This window comes from Muntiacus reevesi, chromosome 2, assembly GCF_963930625.1.
Source record: "Muntiacus reevesi chromosome 2, mMunRee1.1, whole genome shotgun sequence".
Classification (NCBI taxonomy): Eukaryota; Metazoa; Chordata; class Mammalia; order Artiodactyla; family Cervidae; genus Muntiacus; species Muntiacus reevesi.
In genome coordinates this window covers 264149178-264175646 of record NC_089250.1, presented here as the reverse complement: position 1 = coordinate 264175646, position 26469 = coordinate 264149178, and the positions used below count along the sequence as shown (strand labels likewise).

Below are 26469 nucleotides of genomic sequence, written 5' to 3'. Positions count from 1 at the left end.
CAGATGGTGACTCCAGCCATGAAATTAAAAGATGCTTACTCCTTGGAAGGAAAGTTATGACCAACCTGGATAGCATATTAAAAAGCAGAGACATTACTTTGCCAACAAAGGTCCGTCTAGTCAAGGCTATGGTTTTTCCAGGGGTCATTGTACGGATGTGAGAGTTGGACGGTGAAGAAAGCTGAGCACCAAAAAATTCATTCTTTTGAACTGTGGTGTTGGAGAAGACACTTGAGAGTCCCTTGGAATGCAAAGAGATCCAACCACTTCATCCTAAAGGAGATCAGCCCTGGGTGTTCACTGGAAGGAGTGATGCTGAGGCTGAAACTCCAATACTTTGGCCACCTCATGTGAAGAGCTGACTCATTGGAAAAGACCCTGATGCTGGGAGGGATTGGGGGCAGGAGGAGAAGGGGATGAAAGAAGATGAGATGGCTGCATGGCATCACCGACTCGATGGGCATGAGCTTGAGTAAACTCCGGGAGTTGGTGATGAACAGGGAGGCCTGGCGTGCTGTGATTCATGGTGTCACAAAGAGTAGGACACGACTCAGTAACTGAACTGAACTGAACATAAGGAAGTAATCTATTACAAAGACCATCTCCATCCCCCCAAATAACAGGTATCTGCACTGTAAAGCCCTGGTCACTCCCATCCCCCCAAAAAAAGATGTCCTGACCTAAAATTATCTTTTCTTTTCTTTAACAATTCCTTTGCCCTACTCCTATGCCTAAGGAAAAAACTGTACATTTTATATAACCCTGCTATGCTGATCAGTTCGCAAACTGCTTTATAAAGCCAAATTAGATCTTTAAATTTACTCATTGGAATTAGGGGCGGGGTGGGGTGGGGTGGGGTGGGGGTTGGCGGCGCCAAGAGCGACTTGTGGGATGTTACCCTCCTGACCAGGAATCCTACCCATCCTACCCAGGTCCTTGGCAGTGAAAGTGCGGAGTCCTAACCAATGGACCAACAGGGAATTTCTTGACTCTTGTTTTTTAAGAGTAGTAACCTCATCCCAAACTTACGGAAAGCCGTCAGAGGAAATTTAATTCATCCAGTGTTCTACTGCGGCAAATGACAGAGTAAGATGGACGGCGTGCAGCCTGGGAGGAGGGTCCTCACGGGGATGAGATCTGGAGACCCTCCAACTAGGCCAGAACTGATCCCATCCACCTCCGGGTACGGAGAGGCCTCAGGCCAAAGGAACCACCTTCCACACCCCATCCCTCAAACCACTGCTCTCTGAAGTAGCTCTTTCCCCCAAATTGATGACTGGGTTAGACAGGTTCCCAAACAAGTTCCCACGGGTCGCATAAAGCGGAAACCACTCACCCCGATGTCATATAGGAGAGGGGGATAACAGGACCGCCCAAAGCATAAGTTCCGCCCAGAAAGGAAGTTCCACCCAGAGGCTGCTCTGGGGACACACTTCCCACAATTCCCTTCTCCGGGTCGCGCCTGCGCGGAACACTCCGAGAGCTTACCGAACTTGTTGACTACACTGCCCAGAAAGTCAAGTGGGCATACCCGCCCCCCCCCCCGCCCCCCATTCTCAGAAGGCCTGCAATCTGAGGCCTGCAGTGCAGGAGACCCAGGTCCTGTCCTTGGGTTGGGAAGATTGTGTGGAGAAGGAATGACAACCCACTCCAGTATTACTGCCTGGAGAATTCTATAGACAGGAATCTGGCAGGATGTAGTCTTTGGGATCGCTAAGAATCGGACACGGCTGAGCGACTAACTTTTCATTCTTTCCACTGGAAGTATTTAAGACCCTTCACAGATGTTGGACCAGTTTCCACAATGCCCTTGCAGGCAAAGTTTATGCAATCCACTTCCTGGGCAGTAAGGTGGATTCCTACTAGGGGTGAGTGTTACCCTCTTCTGAATCCGAGAACGGAGACTATTGTATATTGTTTAAGCTACTGTTTGTAAGCAAAACTACATATCATTTAAAAGTTTAGTTCAAACTCCAGTGATGGACTTCAGATTCTCTGAAAGAACATCACACACGGTGAAGGCTCTAGAAGCTGCACGTTTGGAAATCTACATAGAACTGTTGATAACAACACTTTAAGGTTGTATTATAGGGACTTCCCTGCTGAGTCACTGGTTAGAATTCCAGGCTTTCACTGCAGAGGCTTGCAGTCAATGCCTGGTTGAGATTAGAGATCCTACAAGTGTGGCGAGGCAAAAAAACATACAAAGCTCAAAAGTGTATTATAACCTTCATGGGCCCAAGGGAATACAGTAATTTGGTTGATTCTTTATTGTGTCTCTCATATGAGTCTGAGACACCGAAGTCAATGAGTCATAGACTTTCGTGGTAGTTCAGTGACTAAGATTCCGGCTTCCACTGCAGAGGGCCTGGGTTTGATCTGTGCTCAGGGAACTAGATCCCAGAAGCCCGTAATAAAGATGCCACATGCTGCAAGAGCAAAAATTCCATGTGCCACCAATAAGACTTGGCACGGCCAAATGAATAAATATTGTAAAAATATTAATTCAACTGGGTCATAGACCTAAATGTAAAACCTGAAACTGTGCAGCTTTTAGAGTATGAAAAAAAGCAGGGGCCGAAAAACCTTTGTGACATTAAATTAGGCAGAGTTCTTATATCTGAAACCCAAAGCACAAATCACACAAGACAAAAACTGAAGTTCATCAAAAATTTAAAAAACTTAAATGTTCTGTAAAAAATACTGCTAATGGGGCAAAAACAAAAACCACAAAGTGACAAAATACCTGCAAAACACAAAACTGACAAAGGTCAAGTGTCCAAAACATATAAAGAACTCAAAAATAAAGAACAAGAAAACAGTTCACCAAAGAAAATAGGTCTATGGTTATGAAACATTCATGTATAAAGATGTTCAACTTAGTCATTCAGTTCAGTTCAGTTCAGTTGCTCAGTCGTGTCCGACTCTTTGCGACCCCATGAATCGCAGCACACCAGGCCTCCATGTCCATCATCAACTCCTGGAGTCTACTCAAACTCATGTCCATCAAGTCGGTGATGCCATCCAGCCATCTCATCCTCTGTCGTCCCCTTCTCCTCCTGCACCCAATCCCTCCCAGCACCAGGGTCTTTTCCAATGAGTCAACTCTTTGCATGAGGTGGCCAAAGTATTGGAGTCTCAACTTCAGCATCAGTCCTTCCAGTGAACACCCAGGACTGATCTCCTTTAGGATGAACTGGTTGCATCTCCTTGCACTCTAAGGGGCTCTCAAGTGTCTTCTCCAACACCACAGTTCAAAAGGATTAATTTTTCGGCACTCAGCTTTCTTCACAGTCCAACTCTCACATCCATACATGAATACTGGAAAAACCACAGCCTTGACCAGATGAACCTTTGTTGGCAATGTAATGTCTCTGCTTTTTAATGTGCTCTCTAGGTTGGTCATAACTTTCCTTCCAAAGAGTAAGCGTCTTTTAATTTCATGGCTGCAATCACCATCTGCAGGGATTTTGGAGCCCAAAAAATAAAGTCTGACGCTGTTTCCCCATCGATTTCCCATGAAGTGATGGGACCAGATGCCATCTTAGTTTTCTGAACGTTGAGCTTTAAGCCAACTTTTTCACTCTCCTCTTTCACTTTCATCAAGAGGCTTTTTAGTCATTAGGGAAGTGTAAATTAAGGCCAACATGAGAAACCACAATAAAACTACTGAAATGCTAAAAAATAAAACCTTGATATGCACTGGTGGTGGGAGGGCAAAATGACATATCCACTTTAGAAACACCTGTTTTCCACAAATTTAGACACTCTTACAACCCAACAATCCCATTCCTAAGTATTCACCAAAATAAAGGAAACCTGTGTTGATACACAAGTATTGTCAGACAGATCTAGTTAATACACCATATAGAAATTATCATACTTGCTGCCACTGGAGGTGGAACTGACAAGAATGGTACACAAGGAAACATTCAGGTTTAATAGAAATGTGGTATATATTGATTTTCGTGATTACACAAGTAGATACATTTGTCAAAATTCATGAAGCTGTAAACGTGAGATTTATGCATGTGCTTGCATGCAAATTACATCTCAATAAGGAACTGTTAACATACAAAATTGTTGGCCATACACAACCTGGTGATTCTGGACTCACTCATACCTTTAGTTTGATAAGCACTAGTTCACAAGACCTGCAGGGTTGGGAAGATGACCCCAAGTATCTAATGTAATCCTCTAATCCTTGGAAAATTCCTCTGTTTACAAGTTTATAGAAAATTTTAGAGAGGAACTGAATAAAATTTCAAAAGTGACTGTTCTCCCTTTCACTCATTTCACATTGCTCGACACCTGCAGTGTGGTAGGCATTGAAAAGGCAGAGTGGACTTGCTGTAAACAAAGTCCATGCCTTCTGGGAGCTTCTATTCTAGTGGAAGAGATTTGGGCATTTCTGTCTTAGTACATTTGGTTCCCTCCAGATCGGATCCATCCTTCCCACGCCTCTCATCCGTGTAGTTATCTGCTAAATGTGAAGGTTATGAATGAAGCTCTCTGTCTCTACACTCATGAGACTTCTCTGCTGTGTGGTCACCCAACCACCATGACACTTTGCAAGTTCTCAAGGAGATAAATGTTTTGTTTTCTATGACAGGACTATTTCAGCACGCATGTGAGATATTAACACATGCAATTTTAGAGAGATTCTTTGCTGTATGTATACTCTGATGAGGCAAAGTCCCTGTCACTCTCATCCCCAGCATGGAGTCGCTGATGAATTGTAAGATTGGAGCTCCAACTAAAGACCTTACCACACTCCTCACACTTATATGGTTTCTCTCCAGTGTGAACCCTCTGGTGGGCTTGAAGGTATGATCTCTGTCTAAAGCGCTTACCACACACATCACATCGGTATGGTTTCTCTCCTGTGTGAACTCCACGGTGAGCCAGAAATTTTGAGGCCCGACAGAAGCCTTTCCCACACTCCTCACAGTGGTAGGGTTTCTCTCCAGTATGGCACCTCTGATGGGCCTGCAGCTGTGAGCCCACACTGAAGCCTTTCCCACACACTGCACACTGATATGGTTTCTCTCCAGTGTGGACTCTCTGATGCACTTGAAGGCTTGAGAACTGACTGAAGGCCTTCCCACACATCTCACATTTATGGGGCTTCTCTCCTGTGTGGATTCGAGAATGAACGTTAAGATGTGAATTCCGGCTGAAGCCCTTCCCACATGTACCACATTTGTATGGTTTTTCTCCAGTGTGGCCTCTCTGATGGGCCAGAATATGCGAGGCCTGCCTGAAACCTTTCCCACACTCCTCACATTTATAAGGTCTCTCTCCTGTATGGATTCTAAAGTGAATGTTAAGATCTGAGCCACGACTAAAGCCCTTTCCACATGCATCGCATTGATAGGGTTTCTCACCACTATGGCCTCTCTGATGGTCCAGAAGACTTGAGGCCCAGCCGAAGCTTTTCCCACACTTCTCACATTTATAGGGCTTCTCTCCTGTGTGGATTCCACAATGAACATTAAGATCTTCACATTGATAAGGTTTCTTTTCCGTGTGAACTCTCTGATGGACATGGAGATAGGAGCGCTTACTGAAGCCCAGCCCACATTCCTCACACTGATAGGGTTTCTCCAATGGGTGGGCTATCAGAGGAGCCTGAAAATGTGAGCTTTTTCTGATGTTCCTCCCACACTCCTCTAACCTGTGTGGATTCTCTCCAGCGGGGACTCTTTGATGTTGATGAAGATATGACCTAAGACTAAAACCTTTATGCGACGTATCATGATTGTTCAGTTTTGCTCTACTGTGGACTTTCTGATGAGCTTGAAGACTTGAAAACCGACGGAAGGTGTTTTCACATTTTTCACATTTATAGGGCTTCTCTCCTGTGGAGGCTGTCTGGTTCATTTGAAGGTGAGAGCCCCATATGAAATCCTTCCCACACTCCACCCCTTTATATGGTTTTCCTCCAGTGTAGTCTCTGTGCTGAACTTGAAGATGTGAACTCTGAGTGAAGTCTTTACTGAACTCATCTTTATAGAGTGTGTCACTTTGTTTTTCCAATTGAGAGCCAATTCCTTGAATAATTCCCATGGAATCTCGACACCTGGTTAATTCCTCTGTAACCTGTAGCCAGATTTTTGAGCAAAAAAACTCTTCATGGGACAGATACCTTAATCCAAGTTCTCGAAGAGTCTCTATGCCATTTAGATTCTGATTTCCTAAGAGGATAAAGAAAATTAAGAGATGGGGCATACATTATACAGAGTGAAGTAAGCCAGAAAGATAAAGAACATTACAGTATACTAACACATATATACGGAATTTAGATAGATGGTGGCGATAACCCTATATGCAAAACAGAAAAAGAGACACAGAAGTACAGAACAGACTTTTGAACTCTGGGGGAGAACGTGAGGGTGGGATGTTTTGAAAGAACAGCATGTATACTATCTATGGTGAAACGGACCACCAGCCCAGGTGGGATGCATGAATCAGGTGCTCTTGCCTGGTGCACTGGGAGGACCCTGAGGAGTCGGGTGGGGAGGGAGGTGGGAGGGGGGATCGGGATGGGGAATACGTGTAACTATATGGCTGATTCATGTCAATGTATGACAAAACCCACTGAAATGTTGTAAAGTGATTGGCCTCCAACTAATAAAATAATATTTAAAAAAAAAAAAAAAAAAAAAGAGATGGGGCATATGAGTGCTTTGCTCAGAGATTCCAAGGTTATATAAACTTAGGTACACACCCTAAGGCCTTATGGGGACATGACAAACTTCTATTTTTCTTCAGCATCATGTTATCATTTGCACACTTCCAGACACTGAGAGGTATTCCACCAGGCTCCCTTTCACTACTCATTAGTGGGATCCATTTAGAATCATAATAAGTTTCATAGATGAAATATAAATTAGAGATCTAGTAGTACAGAGAAAGAAAAACACCTCCTAGGGAATGTTTACCAAGACGAGGCTGCATGTTACTGAAAGCTTTACTTTCTCTGCTGCAACAAGTGTTTAATAAACAGCTTTCACATAATTGCACATCTGATTCAAATGCTCAAAAGCTCAAGTAAGACCCTTACTGACAGATTGTCAGAAGACATCCCCAGGCAGTGCTCAAAACTTTCGCTTTATTAGTTTTCTCCACTGGAAGGAGCTTTGGAGGCCCTGGTAGGTTGGAAAGACAGATGTTTGGAAGAAAATAATTTATCACCTAAGGGCCTAAAGTTCAGAGAAGAAGCAGATAGAGTGGTCTTTTGTTTCCTGCTGGGAAATATCCTTCTGGAAGACAATACACTGTGAAGTTTACTATAATAACATACACTATTCTAAAATTTCACATCAGTAAAGTTCCTACACTTCCATGGGGAAAAAAAGACTGAAAAATTAGAAGATAACCTACTTTTTACAACAGAGTAAGACCTTGCAAGGAGGAAATAAATAGGGTGGAATACAGATTTTAAGTCGGTATTGGACAGGAAGAATTACATTCTCCTTGGAACTCTGTTCCACCAATTAGTCATATAGCTTGCTACTAACTTCTTTAGAGGTGTCTTTTCAAATAATGCCTTATCGTGGTGCCTCTTTTATTACCATACAATATCATATACTAAATTCTCCTATCTATTCTCATTCCTGGAAATCTCCATTAACCATACACTGTTTTGTTTTTACATAGCCCATATTCCCATCTGACATACTATATACATAGTATAGGGCATAAAAAGTCCTTGATCTTTTCCGTTTTATGTCTTCTTCTGCTTGAATGTAATACCCACAGGGACAAGCATTTTGTACTGTTCGCAGGTTTATCACCACTCCCAGAACTCTGTCCGCTATGGTCAGTGTTCCAGAAATACATGCTGGATGGATAAATAAATTCTAGTTTGATGTCTCTGTGACAGTTTGAGCCATGTTACAAAAGTAAAAGAGCTTTTGCAAGTAACTTACTCATCATAGGAAAGGAAGTGGAAACAGCCAATTTGTTGGGAAGCTGAAAGCCTTCACTAGATGCAGGGCTAACCTAAGTGAATGTTGCTGAGAGAAAATCACGATGATCACAACATCAGGGAATTTCCTGGAGGTCTAATTGTTAGGACACTGTACTCTCATTGCCAAGGTCCCAGGTTGGATCCTTGGTTGGGGAACTAAGATCCCACAAGACACACAGTGTTAAAAAGAAAAATAAATCTTGGCAAGAATCACTCGGAAGGCAAAAAAAATAAAAAAGCATAGGGCATAAAGATGGCCATGGGGCATACAGATGGACTGTTTCTGAAATTCTTATACCCTTTTCCTGTATGGGTAAAGATTTTCCTTTTTCATTCAGGAGTCAATATTTAGACCCCTATTTTATTCTTGCCCTGTGAAAAAGTTGTTTCTAAAAGCAGACTATAAAACTGATGGGGATAGGGGACATCAGAAGCCACTTTCTATACTGGGATTTTATTTTGAATGAGAGATCTGAGCTGAGAAATGACAATGTTTGAATTTAAAAAAATCACTCAGAGTGGAGAATTGATTGTGAAAAAGCAAAGCAGAAGAGAGAGCATTACAAAGACTGTGTAATCTTTGTAATCCACAGACTACACTCTGACTTGGACCAGAGCCACAGCTGGAGAGGCGACAAGCAGGACAGACTCAGTCATGGGACTCTCACCTGAGGAACAACAGCTCTGGGCTGCTGTCTTTATCATTTGCAGCTTTTCTTCTCTTTCTAACTGGGATGGTACATCTGGTGTGAAGGATTGATGTCCTGCCAAAAGGCAAGGAGAAACATTTAAAATGAATGTATTAGAAGCCCAAATTATGAAAAATTGTGGTTTACACTATATCAACACTGACATAAAAATCAGTGCTTTCCAAGCCTTCAATTATGACCCATTGGCAGAAATATACTTTATGCAAAACCAAGGATGTGTAGTCATTGCTGCTGTTTAGGTGTTAAGTCATGTCCAACTTTGAGACCACACAGACTGTAGCCCTCCAGGTTCCTCTGTCCATGGGACTTTCCAGGCAAGAATAATGCAGTAGGTTGCCATTTCCTTCTCCAGGAGATCTTTCCGACCATGGATCGAACCCATATCTCCTGTGTTGCAGGTGGATTCTTTACCAATGAGCCACTTGGAAAGCCTCCAGGATATGTAGACTAAGTATAAATTACTGGAAGACATTATTTTCATTGCACCCTTTTCACCAGTTCTCACACTATTCTTGGCAAGAGGCCATAGTTTTTATTGCATCGTGCAGTTACTGCCAAGTGCTGTGATATTTTCTACCCTATTTTGTTTCAGTTCCTTAAAGAATGTCATAACCCGCTAATTGGAGATGATTACAATTTGAGAAGTCAAAAAGGTAGAGCAACCATGCGGACAATTTATGGTATGTTTACAAACACACTTTGGTCAGCAGAGAAAGAAAAACACTATTTCTGTGGGACTTCCCTGGTGGTCTAGTGGTTAAGAATCTGCCTTCCAATGCAGGGGATGCAGGTTCAGTTCCTGGTCGGGGAACTAAGTTCCCACAGGCCATGGGGCAACTAAGCCAACGCACTGCAACTAGAGAACGTGCACTTCAATGAAAGAACCTGCATGAAGCAACAAGATCCCGTGTGCCTCAATTAAAGCCAAAGAAATAAATAATTATTAAAACAAACTAACAAACAAAAAGCCCTGCGATCTCTGCATCTCATGCTGATTAGAAAACCAAAATTCAGTTCAAAAGCTCTGAAGCTCTGCCTGTTCAAGGGCACATGAATATTGCAGGGGGTCTCTGTTCAATTACAGAGGGCACCCGTCCTCACCCACTGAGAGCAGGTTCCGGAAGTTCTCCAGCATCACTTCCTGGTACAGCTTCCTCTGGGCCAAGTCCAGTAGCCCCATCTCCTCCTCTGTGAAGACCACGGCCACATCGTTGAAGGTCACTGCCTCCTACAACATCAATCACACTCCTGAGTCTTGCAACAAATGTCCCTGGAGGAAGGGTAACAACTGAGAAAAGTGGGCAGGATGTGTACAAAGTGGTTCCAGGAGCTGAGAGACCAGAGTCAATTTTACTGTAACATAATTAAACGCCCCCAATAATGCATTTATGTTGTATATATTTTTCTTTTCATAATAAATGCTGACAAGGAAAACTTTTTATATACAATTTTTTGCTTCCCTTCCGATTATTTCTTTAGGATAAGTTCCAAACAGTGAAAAATTGCCATGTCAAAAAATAGGCAGCTTCAAAATTATTATGTACAACAGCAGATTTTCTTCTCAACTTTTCTCTTATTTTATCCTCCTCCAAGAGTATGTAAGTAACCCCAATTCTCCATATCCCACACTTTGGATATAACCATATTTTTAAATCCTAGGCAAACTTATCAGTAAAAGAACAACTAATTTGATTATTTGTACTTATTTGATCATTAATAAGCTTATCATATTTTCACATATTTACTAGGTGTTTTTATTTTTTTTCTTCAGAACTTGGCCTGTTGATATTCTTTTTAAATTTTTTTTTTTCAGCAACAGAGGTATTAATGGTTTCAGAGAGGAGTAGCTTCCTTGTCTGAAGCAAGGTCCTGGAGCAAATCCTACTGTGTGTGTCCCATGGCAGGCAGGACATGGCCAATACATATATATTTTTAAATTATGTTGGTTGTACCACATGGCACGTGGGATCCTAGTTCCCCAACCAGGGACTGAAGCCATACCCCTCTGTAGTGAAGTACAGAATATTTAACACTGGACCTCCAGGAAGTCCCACCTGTTAATATTCTTTGCACATACTCCAATTGGGGTTTTATATTAGAATTCTGTAAAATTCCTATTACAGATTTCAAGCTTTGGTTTTTTGAGCATGGTAATGGACAGGGAAGCCTGGCATGCTGTGGTTCATGGGACTGCAAAGAGTCAGACACAACCGAGTGACTGAACTGAACTGATTACCCATATTTTCACCCATATTTGGCTACTGTTCATGTACAGCACTGGGGACAGTATGGTTTCACATCCTTGGCACTTCTGACATTAGAGGCCAGATGATTCTTTGTTGAAGATGGCTGCTGCGTGCACTGCAGGGTGTTTAGCAGCATCCCTGGCTCTTATGTACTGTATCAGTAACATCCCCCAAGTTATGACAGCAAAAATGTTTCCAGACATGGCCTGAGGGCAGAATTAATTGCTTATGACAGTGGTCATGTATGGATGTGAGAGTTGGACTGTGAAGAAAGCTGAGCGCCGAAAAATTGATGCTTTTGAACTGTGGTGTTGGAGAAGACTATTGAGAGTCCCTTGGACTGCAAGGAGATCCAACCAGTCCATCCTGAAGGAGATAAGTCCTGGGTGTTCATTGGAAGGACTGATGCTGAAGCTGAAACTCCAATACTTTAGCCACCTGATGTGAAGAGTTGACTCATTGGAAAAGACCCTGATGCTGGGAGGGATTGGGGGCAGGAGGAGAAGGGGACGACAGAGGATGAGATGGCTGGATGGCATCACCAACTCAATGGGCATGAGTTTGAGTAAACTCCAGGAGTTAGTGATGGACATGGAGGCCTGCCGTGCTGCAATTCATGGGGCTGCAAAAAGTCGGACATGACTGAGCGACTGAACTGAACTGAACTGAAGAATCACTTGTATATAGCAATATTTTAACATCTTCTAGTCTACTCTGATATGTGAAATTACAAAAAAGTGATAAAACAACAAAAATGAAACTATATTAAAATTAAAAAGCAGTGATCATCTGGCACTCTTCTTGGAAGAGGCTCTCAGATGTCTACTATTCACTTCAGGGTTTCCCAAGAAAGACAAACAGGATGTGTTTAATTGCTGAGAAATGAGGTGACAACTGAATGCCTAGAAAGGCAAGCCCAACTCACCTTGAACTTCGACATTTTGTCCTCCTCCTCGGAAATTGCTGAGTCTTGGGAAGGCCTGATAGGAGAAGAAGAAAAGTCTGGTCAAGGATGTCACTGAATCATGTTGTCATTGTTCAGTTGCTAAATTGTGTCTGACTCTTTTGAGAACCCGCGGATTGCAGCCCACCACATTCCTCTGTCTATGGGATTTCCGAGGCAAGAATATTGGAGTGGGTTGCCATTTCCTTCTCCAGGGGATACTTCCCACCCAGGGATTGAACCCACAGCACAGCAGAAAATGGAGGGATTAACAATGTCTGTCTCATACAGCTACTGTCTTTGCTAAAATAATTAAATTGTATTCACAATTTCAGTACAACTTATGTGGCAAAATGTACAGGCGAATATAACTTTTCACCATTCGAATACAACTTTTAATTAAACCTGGAGTATAAAAACAAAACAATGCCTAGGATTGCTGTCAGAATTAAATGAGTAGGTGGAAAGCTCAAAGAACACTTCCAAGGCACCTCATTTCTCAGTAGCAGCAGAAAGCAGGTCATGTTCAGTAACGAAAAACCTGTCCTCATAAATAGTTTCTAGCACTGGATCCTTCAGAGGTTGTTGCTTTCTCATATGAAAATCACCTTTAGCCTCTGACGTGTTATTCTTACTTGGTTTGTCATACTTAACTTGATGCCTTTGCAGTAATATTTAAGATTACATTGATGATTTTTTTCCCTGTGTAAAATATATATCACGTAAAATTTTATATTTGAACCATTTTTTTTAGGGTGTCAAGTTCATTAGGTGCATTCATATTGTGAATCACCACCACTATTTGTCTCTAGAACTTTTCCACCACCAGGAACTGAAACTCTGTACTCATCAAACACTTAACTCTCCACTGCCTATCCCCTTGGCCCCTGGTAACCACTATTCTACTTTTATAGTCGTAGTGTCAAATTTTCATGACACTACGAATGATCACTTTTTCAAAGATATAAGACCTTGCTAATTTGACTTTGCTTAACAGTAGTGCCTTAAAAAAACTCACATCATTGAGCTGAAGAAAAATTAACAGAATCCTGTTATTTAACAGTAAGTTAATCAGTATGCCATTTACATTAACAAGCTAATCATAGTAATGACAAAAACAATACAAATGGCAATGTTTAACAGTGCACAAGCATTAAGTATGTGCTAGGGACCTTGAGAAGCACTTGGCACACACCTGTGAAGAATCTAGTGTCCTACAAGTGGTGTGACACTGGTCTGATCACCTCCACCTCTGTGCCTCTCCTCAGCTACAATAGGAGAGAAAAAAAGAGAATTGTCAGTCCTATGGTTATTGTGAGGGATGAATGAGCTAAATGACCTGAGCACTGTACCTGGCATTTTAGAAAGTTCTCAATAAATGATGATTATCACGACTGCTGTTCCCACGTAACAGGAAGCCGAGGCTCGGTGAGGTGCAGAGGCAGGAGAAACCTGAATCCACTCTCACCAAGGAGCTAATCTTCTAGATCTTGTATCTCTGCTGCGTCTAGGAAAAAAAAATACACAGATGGGAGTCTGAGGTCTCATGGAAAAAGAAATGAGAGCTTGAGAGCTGGGGACAGAAGACAGACATGGCAACTGGAAAAGGACTCTGAAGTCAGAGGATCTGCTTGAAAGAGATGAGAATAGTCAGGAAGGGTGAAGGCTTTGGAATCAGACCACTGGTATTTAAATACTGGCATCTCCAACTTCCTACTACTTAGTCCCAAGGTCTGATCTGTAAATTAGGAATTAACTTGGTTATGATTAAGCAGTGACCAACAGAAGAGTCAAGATTCTCACCCAGAGTCTAACCTAATAGCACATCAGACTCACAGGGGAGTTTTTAAAAAATGGTCAGACCTTAAATGGAAAGCAACTTTTAAAAGCTGTATTTTAAAAATGTTTTTTTAAAACTAAACAAAGACAAAGAAATGCTCAGAACTTATTCACAACTAATTAAACCAGAAACTGTGGAGGAGGGTTGCTAACATCTGCATTCTTACCCCTCTCCTAGCATTCCAGCCTGTGATTTCATTGTCCAGTCAGGACACTGTACCAGGAAATGAACCCCAGGTAATATGACACAGGGTGGTAACCGTGATCAATCTGCAGTAGTTTCCAAGCTCCAGTCAGCTCTATCGTAAAGCCTAAAATTCCCAGTTCTACTCTGACACCTTTGAGCCTCACAGAGCCCAGAAGGCCTAGCTCTTAGCTCCTCTGCTGTCTCCAGACATGACCCCTTCCCTAGGGAAGACTCCCCATTTAGCTAGTTCGCCTATGGGTTAACCATGTTTTTATTTATTCATTTATTCGTTGTACCTCGTGGCTTGTGGGATCTTAGTTTCCTAACTAGGGATTGAATCTGGGCCCCTGAAATCAAAGTGCTGGGCCTAAAAACTGGACTGCCAGGGAGTTCCCTTAATCACGTTTTATTTTAATTCATTGATTAACTAATTTATTTATTTGCCAGCACCACATGGCATGTGGGATCATAGTTCCCTGACCAGGGATCAAACCCGTGTCCCCTGCAGTGGAAGTGCGGAGTCCTAACCACTGGACCGCCAAGAAGTCCCATTCCTTAACCATGTTTTTAGATTCTAGCTATTTGACATCTGTGATTCCTAACTTCTTCCTCAGCCTGTTGAATCACAGGGCCAGACTGTCAACCACAGTTAGTAACACATTCCCCGCAAACCAGCTTTCCAAGGCATGTAAGGGTCACAAGGGTCTATAACATGTTATGGAAAAAATTCAAACAAACTTTTTAGTCAATGTAATATAACCAGCCCAACCACTGTCCCCTGCTCTCCTGTTCTTAGTGCCCCAAAGGGGGATGTCACGACCTCTTTACTTCGCACCACTATAGTCATAAAGACAAAGTTCTTTTTTTTTTCCCACGGTTAACAAGAATTTATTTTGTATTGATAACTTGAAAAGCCTTTAATGGATATCAAACAAAATGAAGCAGGCTGATTCATTTCAATGCATGACAAAACCCACTGAAATGTTGTGAAGTAATTAGCCTCCAACTAATAAAAAAAATAAAAAAATAAAATGAAGCTGAAAAAAACAGTGGTTAGATGCCACGAAGTAGGTGGCAATGCCTTTACCGTATGCGTGTTGTCAGGCCCGAGAGCCTCTTCCATCCTTGTCAAGGGGAGTGCTAACCTTCTCTCCTTTCATACAACACAAAGTTCTCTTGTTCTGCTCCATGACTCCTGTGTGTGACAGGCCTTGTATGGCCCTGGGTGGCATGCTGTGTCTCTTTTTTGGGGAAACTGTAAGTACAGAAAACCTTCTTTCTTGGTAACCTCTCAATGCTGTCATTCGATCACCTTTATAAATGAAGACCTGACACAATTCACCCCATCAAATGATCAGATGTAGCCCACCTAGTCCTCAACCTAACAGGTTTCGCCTCTGTGCCAGCTTCAACACTGTTCAAGCAAGCCAACCACATCTTCCTGCCAGAACCAAGGGTTACCCTACCCTTTGTTTACTACAGAACGTGCCTCACAGAAACACTGTTGCTTCATTCTAGTCCCAAGCGCAACCACGTGTGGCCTTGCATGGCTGTATGTGATAAACAAACTGCTGCCAATCTCATCTGCCTGGTGCAGATACCTCATTCTGTTTAGGACAGGGATTCCGCCTTCCTAAATCAGATGAATTGGAACACCATCACAATCATCCAGAAAGCTAAAAAAGAACACATTAGTCCAGGGACTTCCCTGGTGGTCCAATGGTTAAGATTTTGCCTTCCAGTGCAGGGAGTGTGGGTTCAATCCCTGGTCAGGGAGATTCCACATGCCTCTTAGGCAAAAAGCCAAAACATAAAACGGAAACAATACTGTTAAAAAAAAAATTCAATAAACAAACAAAAAAACCCACAGAAGCCCAGACTCATTGAAATAGTAAAAGGACTGGGTCTTTACCCTTTTTACCAACTTCCTTAGGTGATTCTAATATGACCCAAGTTTGGGAACCACTGCAGTATTCCATTCTGCCCCTCAAGGTGTTATCTGAAATACCTAAGAATAGCCAGGAAGCCCAGGGCAGGGCTAGAACTGGCACTCAGGCCTCCTGATGACCAGCTTCCTGTTTCTCTCTGTTGTAAGATGCCCTCGAAGGTCTAAAGAGGTTAAGAGTAATTTGCAAATGCCCTGGGAGGCAAATCCTCAGAGGAAAAATGGAGGCTTCCATTTACACCAGTGTTGCCCATGTGAAACATAATGCAAGTTACATGGGTAATTTAAATGTTTCTAGCAGACACATTGAAAAATGTAAAAAGAAGTGGCCTTCATTTTAACCATATATTTTATTTAATGCAACATATCCAAAATATTACTTCAACCTGCAACAGAGACATTTTACATTCTTTTTCAGTGTCTGAAATCTCTTGTGTGTCCTACACTTAACAGCACATCTCACTTGGCACCAGCCACATCTGAAGAACAGCAGTCTCATGTGGCCAGTGGCTACCACAGTGAATGGTGCAGACTCAGGCCTTTTAAAGCAATAGAGACCATGTGATTATCCCCCAGGAACTGCTGCTGCTGCTGCTAGGTTGCTTCAGTCATGTTCGACTCTGTGCGACCCCATAGATGGCAGCCCATCAGGCTCCCCCGCCCTGGGATTCTCCAGGCAAGAACAGTGGAGTGGGTTGCCATTTCCTTCTCCAATGCATGAAAATGAAAAGTGAAAGTGAAGTCACTCAGTTGTGTCTGATTCTTAGCGACCCCATGGACTGCAGCCTACCAGGCTCCTCCGTCCGCGGGATTTTCCAGGCAAGAGTACTGGAGTGGGTGCCATTGCCTTCTCCGCCCCCAGGAACTGACTAGGTTCAAAAGACAACCAATAATTCTGCTAGTTATCAGTTCAACAAAGGTTATTAAGGAAACAATTCATTTTTGCTCAACTGTATGTTCAAATTGAAGTATTAAAAGAATAAAATGGGGGAGAAAAAAATAAAATATTTTTTGCACTTCTAATAACTCACTGCATTTTTCATATTGCATACTCTTCTATAATAGAAAAAAGAGTACAACTGTAGTCTATAACATATAGGATGTACTATGTGCCAGGCACCATTTCAAGCACTTTCCACATCATATTTCTTTTAATCATCATGTGTCCAACTCTTTGTGCCCCCCTCAGCTGTAGACTGCCAGGTTCCTCTGTCTATGGAATTCTCCAGGCAAGAATACTGGAGTGGGGTACCATTTCCTCTCCAGAGGATCTTCCTGACCCAGGGATCGAACGCAGATCTCCTACATTGAAGGCAGATTCTTTACCATCTGAGCCACTAGGGAAGCCCCCAAAACTTTAATCCTTGGTTACCTGATGTGAGAAAAGTAAGGCACAGAGAAATTAAGTAAGCTGTACTGGTCACAGAGTGCTGGAACAAGGAGGTTTTAAAGCCACCTGCTGAGGTTTGACTCTGGCTCTGCCCCTTGTTGGGTCACCAGGTCATTTATCCAACTGTCTTTGACTGTTTCTTCATTTTAAAAATGACAATAATAATTATTGCACACAAAGCACTAGAAATTCACTGAAACAGAAGAGGTGCCCAACAAATGTTAGCTTTTCTCAGCATCCCCATCATGATCCTGACATCACAAACAAAAAACTGAACACTAACATCAATTTGACAGCAAACTTATGGATACCAGGGGAAGGTAGAGAGACAAATTAGGAGTTTAGGATTAAAATATACACAGTACTATACACTTGACTGTGTGGATCACAATAAACTGTGGAAAATTCTGAAGGAGATGGGAATATCAGACCACCTGACCTGTCTCTTGAGAAATCTGTATGCAGGTCAGGAAGCAACAATTAGAACTGGACATGGAACAACAGACTGGTTCCAAATAGGAAAAGGAGTACGTCAAGGCTGTATATTGTCATCCTGCTTATTTAACTTATATGCAGACTACATCACGAGAAACGCTGGGCTGGAAGAAGCACAAGCTGGAATCAAGATTGCCGGGAGAAATATCAATAACCTCAGATATGCAGACGACACCACCTTTATGGCAGAAAGTGAAGAGGAACTAAAAAGCCTCTTGATGAAAGTGGAAGAGGAGTGAAAAAGTTAGTTTAAAGCTCAACATTCAGAAAACTAAGATCATGGCATCTGGTCTCACCACCTCTCCATGGGGAGACAGTTGAAACAGTGTCAGACTTTACTTTTTTGGGCTCCAAAATCACTGCAGATGGTGATTGCAGCTATGAAATTAAAAGACGCTTACTCCTTGGAAGGAAAGTTATGACCAACCTAGACAGCATATTAAAAAGCAGACATTACTTTGCCAACAAAGGTCTGTCTGGCCAAGGCTATGGTTTTTCCTGTGGTCAGGTATGGATGTGAGAGTTGGACGGTGAAGAAAGCTGAGCGCTGAAAAATTGATGCTTTTGAACTGTGGTGTTGGAGAAGACTCTTGAGAGTCTCTTGGACTGCAAGGAGATCCAACCAGTCCATCCTGAAGGAGATAAGTCCTGGGTGTTCATTGGAAGGACTGATGCTAAAGCTGAAACTAATACTTTGGCCACCTCATGTGAAGAGTTGACTCATTGGAAAAGACCCTGATGCTGGGAGGGATTGGGGGCAGGAAGAGAAGGGGACGACAGAGGATGAGATGGCTGGATGGCGTAACCAACTCAATGGGCATGAGTTTGAGTAAACTCCGGGAGTTAGTGATGGACATGGAGGCCTGGCATGCTGCGATTCATGGGGTCGCAAAAAGTCGGACACGACTGAGTGACTGAACTGAACTGAACTGATACACAAAACAGAGAACCAACAAGGACTCACTGTACAGCACAGAGAACTAGACTCAGTATTTTACAATAACTTGTTAGGGAAAAGAACCTGAAAAGAGTATATATACATATGTACTAAATATATATTATATATGCACATATATACAAATAACTGAATCACTGTGCTGCATACCTGAAACTAACATGAAAGTAAAAGTCACTTGTGTCCGACTCTACTGGAGTGGGTAGCCTTTCCCTTCTCCAGGGGATCTTCCCAACCCAGGGATCGAACACCAGGTCTCCCACATTGCAAGCGGATTCTTTACCAGCTGGGCCACAAGAGAAGTCCAAGAATACTAGAGTGGGTAGCCTATCCCTTCTCCAGCAGATCTTCCTGACCCAGGAATCGAACTAGGGTCTCCTGCATTGCAGGCGGATTCTTTACCAACTAAGTTATCCGAGAAGCTCGAAACTAATATAACATTGTAAATTAACTATGCTTTCGTTTTTTTTTTAAATTGGTCTGCTTCCAAGGAAATCTGTTTTAGAGCATGACAATATTAGGCATGATGATACATCAACTTTTTTTTTTTTTTAAGGTAAAAAGTGGATTTATTTAGAGAGAAATATACTTCACAGAGTGTGGGCCATCCCAAAGACAAGAGAGTTGATGATAACCTTTGAACACTCGGGAAAAGTTGGTGAATTCTACAGCTCGCCAAAAGAAAGTGAGGCACCAGACAAGGCATATGCCTATAGATTGCCCTTTTATTTTGTTCTCTAATTCCAGGCTATAGCCCCTCTGGGCGACTGTTTGCATCACACTTACTCACTAGATAACTCCTCTCTGCCGACCCTGTGCTGGACTCTCCAAAAAGAATAGGACCAGGTCCATGAATCAGAGGTCCCTGTAGCCTAACAGGAGAGAAAGATGAAACTGAGAGTTACATGACCATGGCAAGTGCAACTCCAAAGAAGCACAGGAAATTAATCATTTTTCTTTCATAACTGCAACTCTTTCTAAGTTTCTTATATAAAAAACATACTCCTAGTGGCCAAGCGTGAAAACTCTTAGAGTTGCTGTTAATACCTGTTATGGATTGAATTGTGAGTCCCGCCCCTAAACTCATACATGGAAGTCCTAATCACCAGAACCTCAGAATGTGACTGCATTGGCAGACAAGGCATTTAAAGGGGTGATTAAATGATTAAAATGAGGTCATTAGGGTGGGCCCTAAATCAATCTGGCTGGTGTCCTTCTACGAAGAAATTGGACATAAACAGGGATAGTAGGGGCAGGCACACACACAAACGAAAGACCCTGTGAGGATATGACAAGGAGGCAGCCATCTGCAAGCCAAGGAGAGAGGCCTCAGAAGAAACCAAATCTGCTGACAGACTCCTAGCTCCAGAACTGTGAGAAAATTTATTTCTGTTGTCTATGCCAGCCAGGCTGTGATATTTTGTACCAGTAGAAGCTGAAGCTCCAATACTCTGGCCATCTGATGCGAAGAGCTGACTCACTGGAAAAGACTATGATGCTGGAAAAGACTGAAGGCAGGAGGAGAAGGGGACAACAGAGAATAAGATGGTTGATGGCATCACCGACTGGATGGACATGAGTTTGCACAAGCTCTGGGAGTTGGTGATGGACAGGCAAGCCTGGCATGCTGCAGTCCATGGGGTCGCAAAGAGTCGGACATGACTGAGCGACTGAACTGAGGTACTGTACTTCAGATACACTAACTTATTTATTCTCATCTAACCATGTCATGATCTTTAGCTTCAGCTTACTTGTTTTTATCATATATCGCCCCCTGCTGCAACTCAATATTCCATCTTGAATTTTTTTCCACTTTTACAAATAATACATGATCTGTCATTTCAGGTGCCTCTGACATTCAGTGACGTGTCAGTGATGTGGCATGCTGCACTACATGAGGTTGCAAAGAATCAGACCCAACTGAAAGATGGACAACAAGTTTTAGCAAACTAACACAGTCTCGGTATAATAATTAATGTTTAAGTTCTATTGACTCAACATCTGGGTTTGCTTTAAAATACTCAATGGGAAAAACCTGTGTACAGGGAGACAGCGATGCAACAAGATCAGTAAGAACTGAAGCAGGATGACAGTTACACAGGAGTCATTATATTATACTTTGTGGGGCTTCTCCAGTGGCTCAGATGGTAAAGAATCTGCCAGCAATGAGGGAGACCCGGGTTCTATCCCTGGGTCGGAAAGATCCCCTGGAGAAGGGAAGGGCAACCCACTCCAGTATTCTTGCCTGGAGAATTCCAGGGACAGAAGAACCTGGCAGATTGTCTGGAAAGTTCCAGAATTAAGAGTTAAGGATATGAATAATCTGATAACACTGGTATATAATATAGATAAATACGTATAGAAAAGCTGCTAAACAGAAATGCACTTAAATGTTGATAATCATCTATATCCTATAGGTCTGTGTCCTAAATACGTCATACATATCCTATAAGTTATAACATACGTATCTACATGGGTAATTCTTAATGGTTTTGACTATGTCATAGCTCTACATTTTCTGAATTCTCTACAATGAATCCACATTTCTTCTATAATCAGTATACAAGCTTTAAATAATATTTAAAATAAGATTAAATGAGAATGCTTTCAAATTTTTACAAAGATGGCCAAACTCACTAACCCTGCTTTCAAATCCTCTACAATAAAATTTCAACCTACCTGCACAAATTGATCCCAAAAGTATCCTTTGCAGTCAGTTTCCTAATGGTTGACTATTTCGATAGACTGCTTTTCTATCTACGAAAGGCAAGTGAGTACCTTCCTTATACTCTTAAAATCCCTTTTAACAGAAAAGGAATCCAAGGAACAGAAAAATTAAATTCGCATCCAATGTTACCTTGCTAGTGTCAGGCCAGAGTATGCTTCTGGGTTCTTGTCTGTCACAACAATGATTTGGAGCAAGGGACATTAAAGCCCTCAGCGCGACACAGCTCTCAGGTCTTGAATAAACCGTGTCATAGCTCTTAGACAAATCAGTGGTACAGCTCTGTTTTATTTACAAGATAATAGCAGAATCCATCCTCCAAGAAAAGTGGAGGAGCGCGCCAGCGCGCCGGGCGGGGCGGGGCGGGGGCGGGCGCAGCGCCTACGCACGCGGGAGAGAGCGCGAGAGCGCGCTTGGCTCCTCCTTTTATTTGTTTTCTCCCCCCCGGGCCTGCCCTAAGCAAATTGCGCTCAGCCAGAAGTGCTGTTATACCTCAAATCCTCACTCCGGTCCTCGGACCTTTCTTTGACCTTCCTTTGTTCTATTTTCGCGGGCTTTTCCCTTCCTTGTCTTTTAGCCACCGCCATTTTGGACTCCTTTTCCCCATTCTACCTACCTAACACTAGGAAGTGACTTCCCTGTGGCTCAGATGGTAAAGCGTCTGCCTACAATGCAGGAGCCCTGGGTTCAATCCCTGGGTCGGGAAGATCTCCTGGAGAAGGAAATGGCAACCCACTCCAGTATTCTTGCCTGGAAAATCCCATGGACGGAGGAGATGGGTAGGGCTACAGTCCACGGGGTCGCAAAGAGTTGGACACGACTGAGCGACTTCACTTTCCTTAACACTAGGAAGTAACTAACGGTGTGGAAGGTACTGGAGGAGGCGGATTGGACAACAAAGAGACCTGGACACAGTCAAACTGCCGATTTCAGTCCGCCTACAACCCCAGGACTTGTGAACCGCCCCAAACACAGAGAATCCAGCCAGTAAGACGAAGGCAGGCGGCCGCCCTCGCCCTTCCATCCCGCCCTCTGTCGCAAGTCGCGGCTTTTCTGCTCTGCGACCGAACACCGAGTCCAGCTGATCCCAGGAACGGGTCAGAAAAGTTAAAAGAGACAGCAGGCTCCCAGGAAATCACTCACCTACCCATGAGAACCGAAGTCTGCAATCGCAACCTCCTAAAGCGGAAATACCTCCAACTATTAGGAGCCCCAGGACTACATTTCCCAGGATCCCCAAGATGGGCAGGAGCCACTGCCCCGCCCCATTACCGGTAGTGACGTATATACATCGCTGGCTTCAATCGAATTTTCCAGAATCCACGAAAGCAGCGAGGTTCGTGTTCTCGCACTCCGGTAGGCGAAATACCACCAGACACGCGCAGCGCTGAATTATGCCTTTTTATTTCCCTAGCGGGGCGAATAACCCCTCCGCGCTTTCCCGGAACGGAAGTTCCGAATCACAGGAAGCCTCCGAAACTACACGTCCCAGAATGCTCTCTGCCGCTGAGCTTCCCACCTGTTTGCAATTTTACTTTTGAATTAGCAGGTGGAGTATGTGTAAGCCGTCGGGCGCTTGTAGTACTTGGGCCTTTTTTTCCCTCGTTGTTTCCTGACAGAAATCGGAAATATGTATGGAAAAGTAAATGGCAAATAATTGTAAAGGTGTGGTATGTGTGAAGGAAAAATAGAGATCGTAAAAGGGCTGAGCTATAATGAACCATCTTCTTTACTACCTGGCCCTGTATTCAACCTTGGCCAAGAAAATGAGATGCAACCATTGAATGGGACGTGAAACAGAAGCAGAAAAATGCTCCACTTTTCTTTGCTTTGAATTTCTTACATCGTTAGGGAATTGAAATATTACTTGTATTTCGAAAAAGTTATTCGTTTTCCAGTTAAGAAATCACACCATGTAATTCATACTCCTTTTTAACCGGTTAATTGACGTGTAATTTCAAGGTACAACATATGTTGATTTGATGCATTAATGTATTGCAATATGATTATCATCTTAGTGTCAGCTAACACTTCTATCCCCTCAACTAGTTTTCATGGCTTTTTTTGGTTTCAGAACAGTTAGGGTCTAGTCCCTTAGAAACTTTGAAATTTATAATACAGTATTATTGATTATATCACCATGCTGTCCATTAGCTCTCCAGGACTTATCTCCTAGTCCAAATTTGTACCCTTAAAAAACAGTATCCCATTCCCACTCAGCCCTCCAACCTGTAATAGCTATCATTCTACTCTGTCTTTATGAATTCGCCTTTTTTAAGATTCCACATATAAGTGACAATAAACAGTATCTCTCTGATTTAATCTCACTTTAACATAACACCCACCTTTGTTGTTGCAAATGGGTTTCTTTTCTTTCTTATGGCTGAATAAATTCCATTGTATGTATGCCACAACTTAGGTTGCTTCCATATTGTGAATAATACTGAAAGAAACATGGGAGTGCACATACCTCTTCAAATAACTATTTTCATTTACTTCGAATATACAAGCAGAAGTAGAATTGCTATGTTAGTTGCTCAGTCATGTCCAACTCTTTGTGATCCCATGGACTGCAGCCTGCCAGGCTCCTCTGTCCGTGGAATTTTTCAGGCAAGAATACTGGAGTGGGTAGCCATTCCCTTCTCCAGGGGATCTTCCCGACCCAGGAATCGAACTGGGTCTCCTGCATTGGAGGCAGATTCTTTACCATCTGAGCTACTGGGAACCCATCTTTGTAGTACAGTTTGGAATTAGGAAGTGGGATGTCTCTGGCTTTGTTCTTCTTTCTTCTGATTGCTTTGGCTATTACAGGTTTTTGTGGCTCCATACAAAATTTTAGAATTTTTTCTATTTCTGTGACATATGCCATTGGAATTTTGATAGAAATTGCACTGAATCTATAGATGGCTTTTGGGTAGTAGGGACATTTTAGTGATCCTTCTGATCCAAGTACACAGGATATTTTTCTACTTATTTGTGTCTTCAATTTCTTCCATCAAAGTCTTATCATTTTTGGTATACAGGTCTTTCATCTCCATATTTAAATTTATTCCGAAATATTTTTATTGCCTTTAGTGATATGGTGAATGGAATTATTTTACATATATTGTTATTGTATAAAAATAGCAACTGGTTTTTGTATGTTAATTTTGTATTATTCAACTTGACAGAAGGCACTGATGAGTTCTAACAGTTTTGATGCATAGTGTTTAGAAAATATATATTTATTTACATATCTCTTTTATTTGCATCTGCAAAGGGAATTTTATTTCTTCCTCTCTGACTTGGATGCCTTTTAATTTCTTTATGTTTTGATTGCTCAGCTAGAACTTCCATTACTCTGTGGAATAGAAGCAGTGAGAGTGGGCACCTTTGTTTTGTTCCTGTTTGTAAAAGAGAAGCTTTCAACCTTTCACCAGTATGATATTAGCTCTGAGTTCACTGTATATGGCTTCCATTATGTGATGTTCCGTCTATACCTATTTGTTGCGAGTTTTTATCATCAAAGGATGTTGTACTGTCAAATGCTTGTTCTGTATCTATTGAGATGGTCCTATGATTTTTATCTTTCATCCTGTTAAAGTGATGTAATGTGGTACATATTGCATATGTTGACTCATCCTTGTATTGGAGGGATAAATCCCACTTGGTCCTAGTGTTGTTTAGTCACTAAGTCATGTCTGACTCTTTAGCGACCCCATGGCCTGTAGCCCGCCAGGCTCCTCCGTCCCTGGGATTTCCTGGGCAAGAATACTGGAGTGGGTTGCCATTTCTTTCTCCAAGGGATCTCCCCAACCCAGGGATCAAACACATGTCTCCTGCATTGGCAGTCATTTCTTTACCACTGAGCCACCAGGGAAGTCCTGGTCCTAGTATATGATCCTTTTAATACTCTGTTGAGTTAAATCTGTTGATATTTTGTTGAGAATTTTTACATCTATGTTTTTCAGAGATATTAGTGTGCAGTTTTCTTTTCTGGTAGTCATCTTTTTTTGATGGGCTTTTTTCACTTAGTACAATGTTCTCTAGATACATCCACATTATAGCATGTGTCAGATTTCTTCTCTTTAAGGCTAAGTAATAGAGCATAAAATATCCAAATGATTTGCCAAATAAATAGCAAACCCTTTAACTCAAATCTTAAAGTTATTGTTCCATAAAGGTGCAACATTCCTCTCGTTCATTGTTGAGAAGAGTAAGGCAGCCTATCGTCACTCACCAAGATATACAGTCATAATATCACAGGGTTCTATATTCATATAATCAAAATCACACATTTCCATCTCATGTAGTTTCTCACTTAATAAGCCTGTTATAAGTAATTCACATTCACAATATCCATAAAATGCCCACATAATAAAACCATGTCTTTCAAGGCATCACATACATTTTAAGTCATACTCACAGATAAAAACACAATCTCATAACTAAAGCCATAATCTCACAGGCCTCAAAATGTGCATATTACATAATTCCACACATAGTCACAAAAGCATTCAAACTTTTTATTGCTTATTTACAAAGAGTCTGGGAAGAGAAGTTTTATTAGGAGACCAAAATATGTGTTCAAACTTCATTTTCAAGGTGCCCAGACATCTGGGGAAGGAAATGTTCCACTTCATCCTGGGGCCATGGAAAACTCACATGGGAAGGTCAGCGTTTACTGCAGTTTCCCCTAAGGTCAGCAGGTACAGTGCTGTTTTCACAAGTCCCACTGAAGAACTGAAGAGGAATAAGGCTGAATGGAAATCTGATTTGATCTGGATAAGATGCGGTGCTGTATTAGAACTTCTGTGGGGCCTTTCATCAATAAACAGAAAATAAAAATAACAGTATTTTGTGATTCTTTAAGTATAGTAATAAGTTGAGTTTCTTTGAATAAAACATTTCCTTTGATCAAAAATTAATGTTTATTTCTGATTTTAAAAGACTTTTTGGTAGGCCCCTAAAATCAACCCTGAATATTCACTGGAAAGACTGATGCTGAAGTTCCAATATTTTGATGTGAAGAGCCAACTCACTGGAAAAGACCCCGATGTTGGGAAAGATTGAGGGCAGG

At 42.1% G+C, this 26469-nt stretch overlaps 1 protein-coding gene and 1 non-coding gene across 2 annotated transcripts in view; both read right to left on the bottom strand.

Moving 5' to 3' along the window:
- Positions 1–3937: 3937 nt before the first annotated feature.
- LOC136157510 (zinc finger protein 283-like) overlaps positions 3938–26469 on the bottom strand; it is a 62083-nt gene continuing 39551 nt past the window's right edge. The window contains exons 5-8 of the mRNA XM_065919371.1: positions 11857–11911; positions 9787–9913; positions 8644–8739; positions 3938–6197 (exon numbers count right to left, since the gene is read on the bottom strand). Coding sequence (XP_065775443.1) covers positions 4654–6197; positions 8644–8739; positions 9787–9913; positions 11857–11911 — 1822 coding nt within the window. The 3' untranslated portion in view covers positions 3938–4653. The remainder of the gene's footprint in view (positions 6198–8643; positions 8740–9786; positions 9914–11856; positions 11912–26469) is intronic.
- Positions 14942–15067, bottom strand: LOC136162345 (U6atac minor spliceosomal RNA). Its single transcript, XR_010662145.1, has one exon. It is a non-coding gene; the product is annotated as a U6atac minor spliceosomal RNA (small nuclear RNA).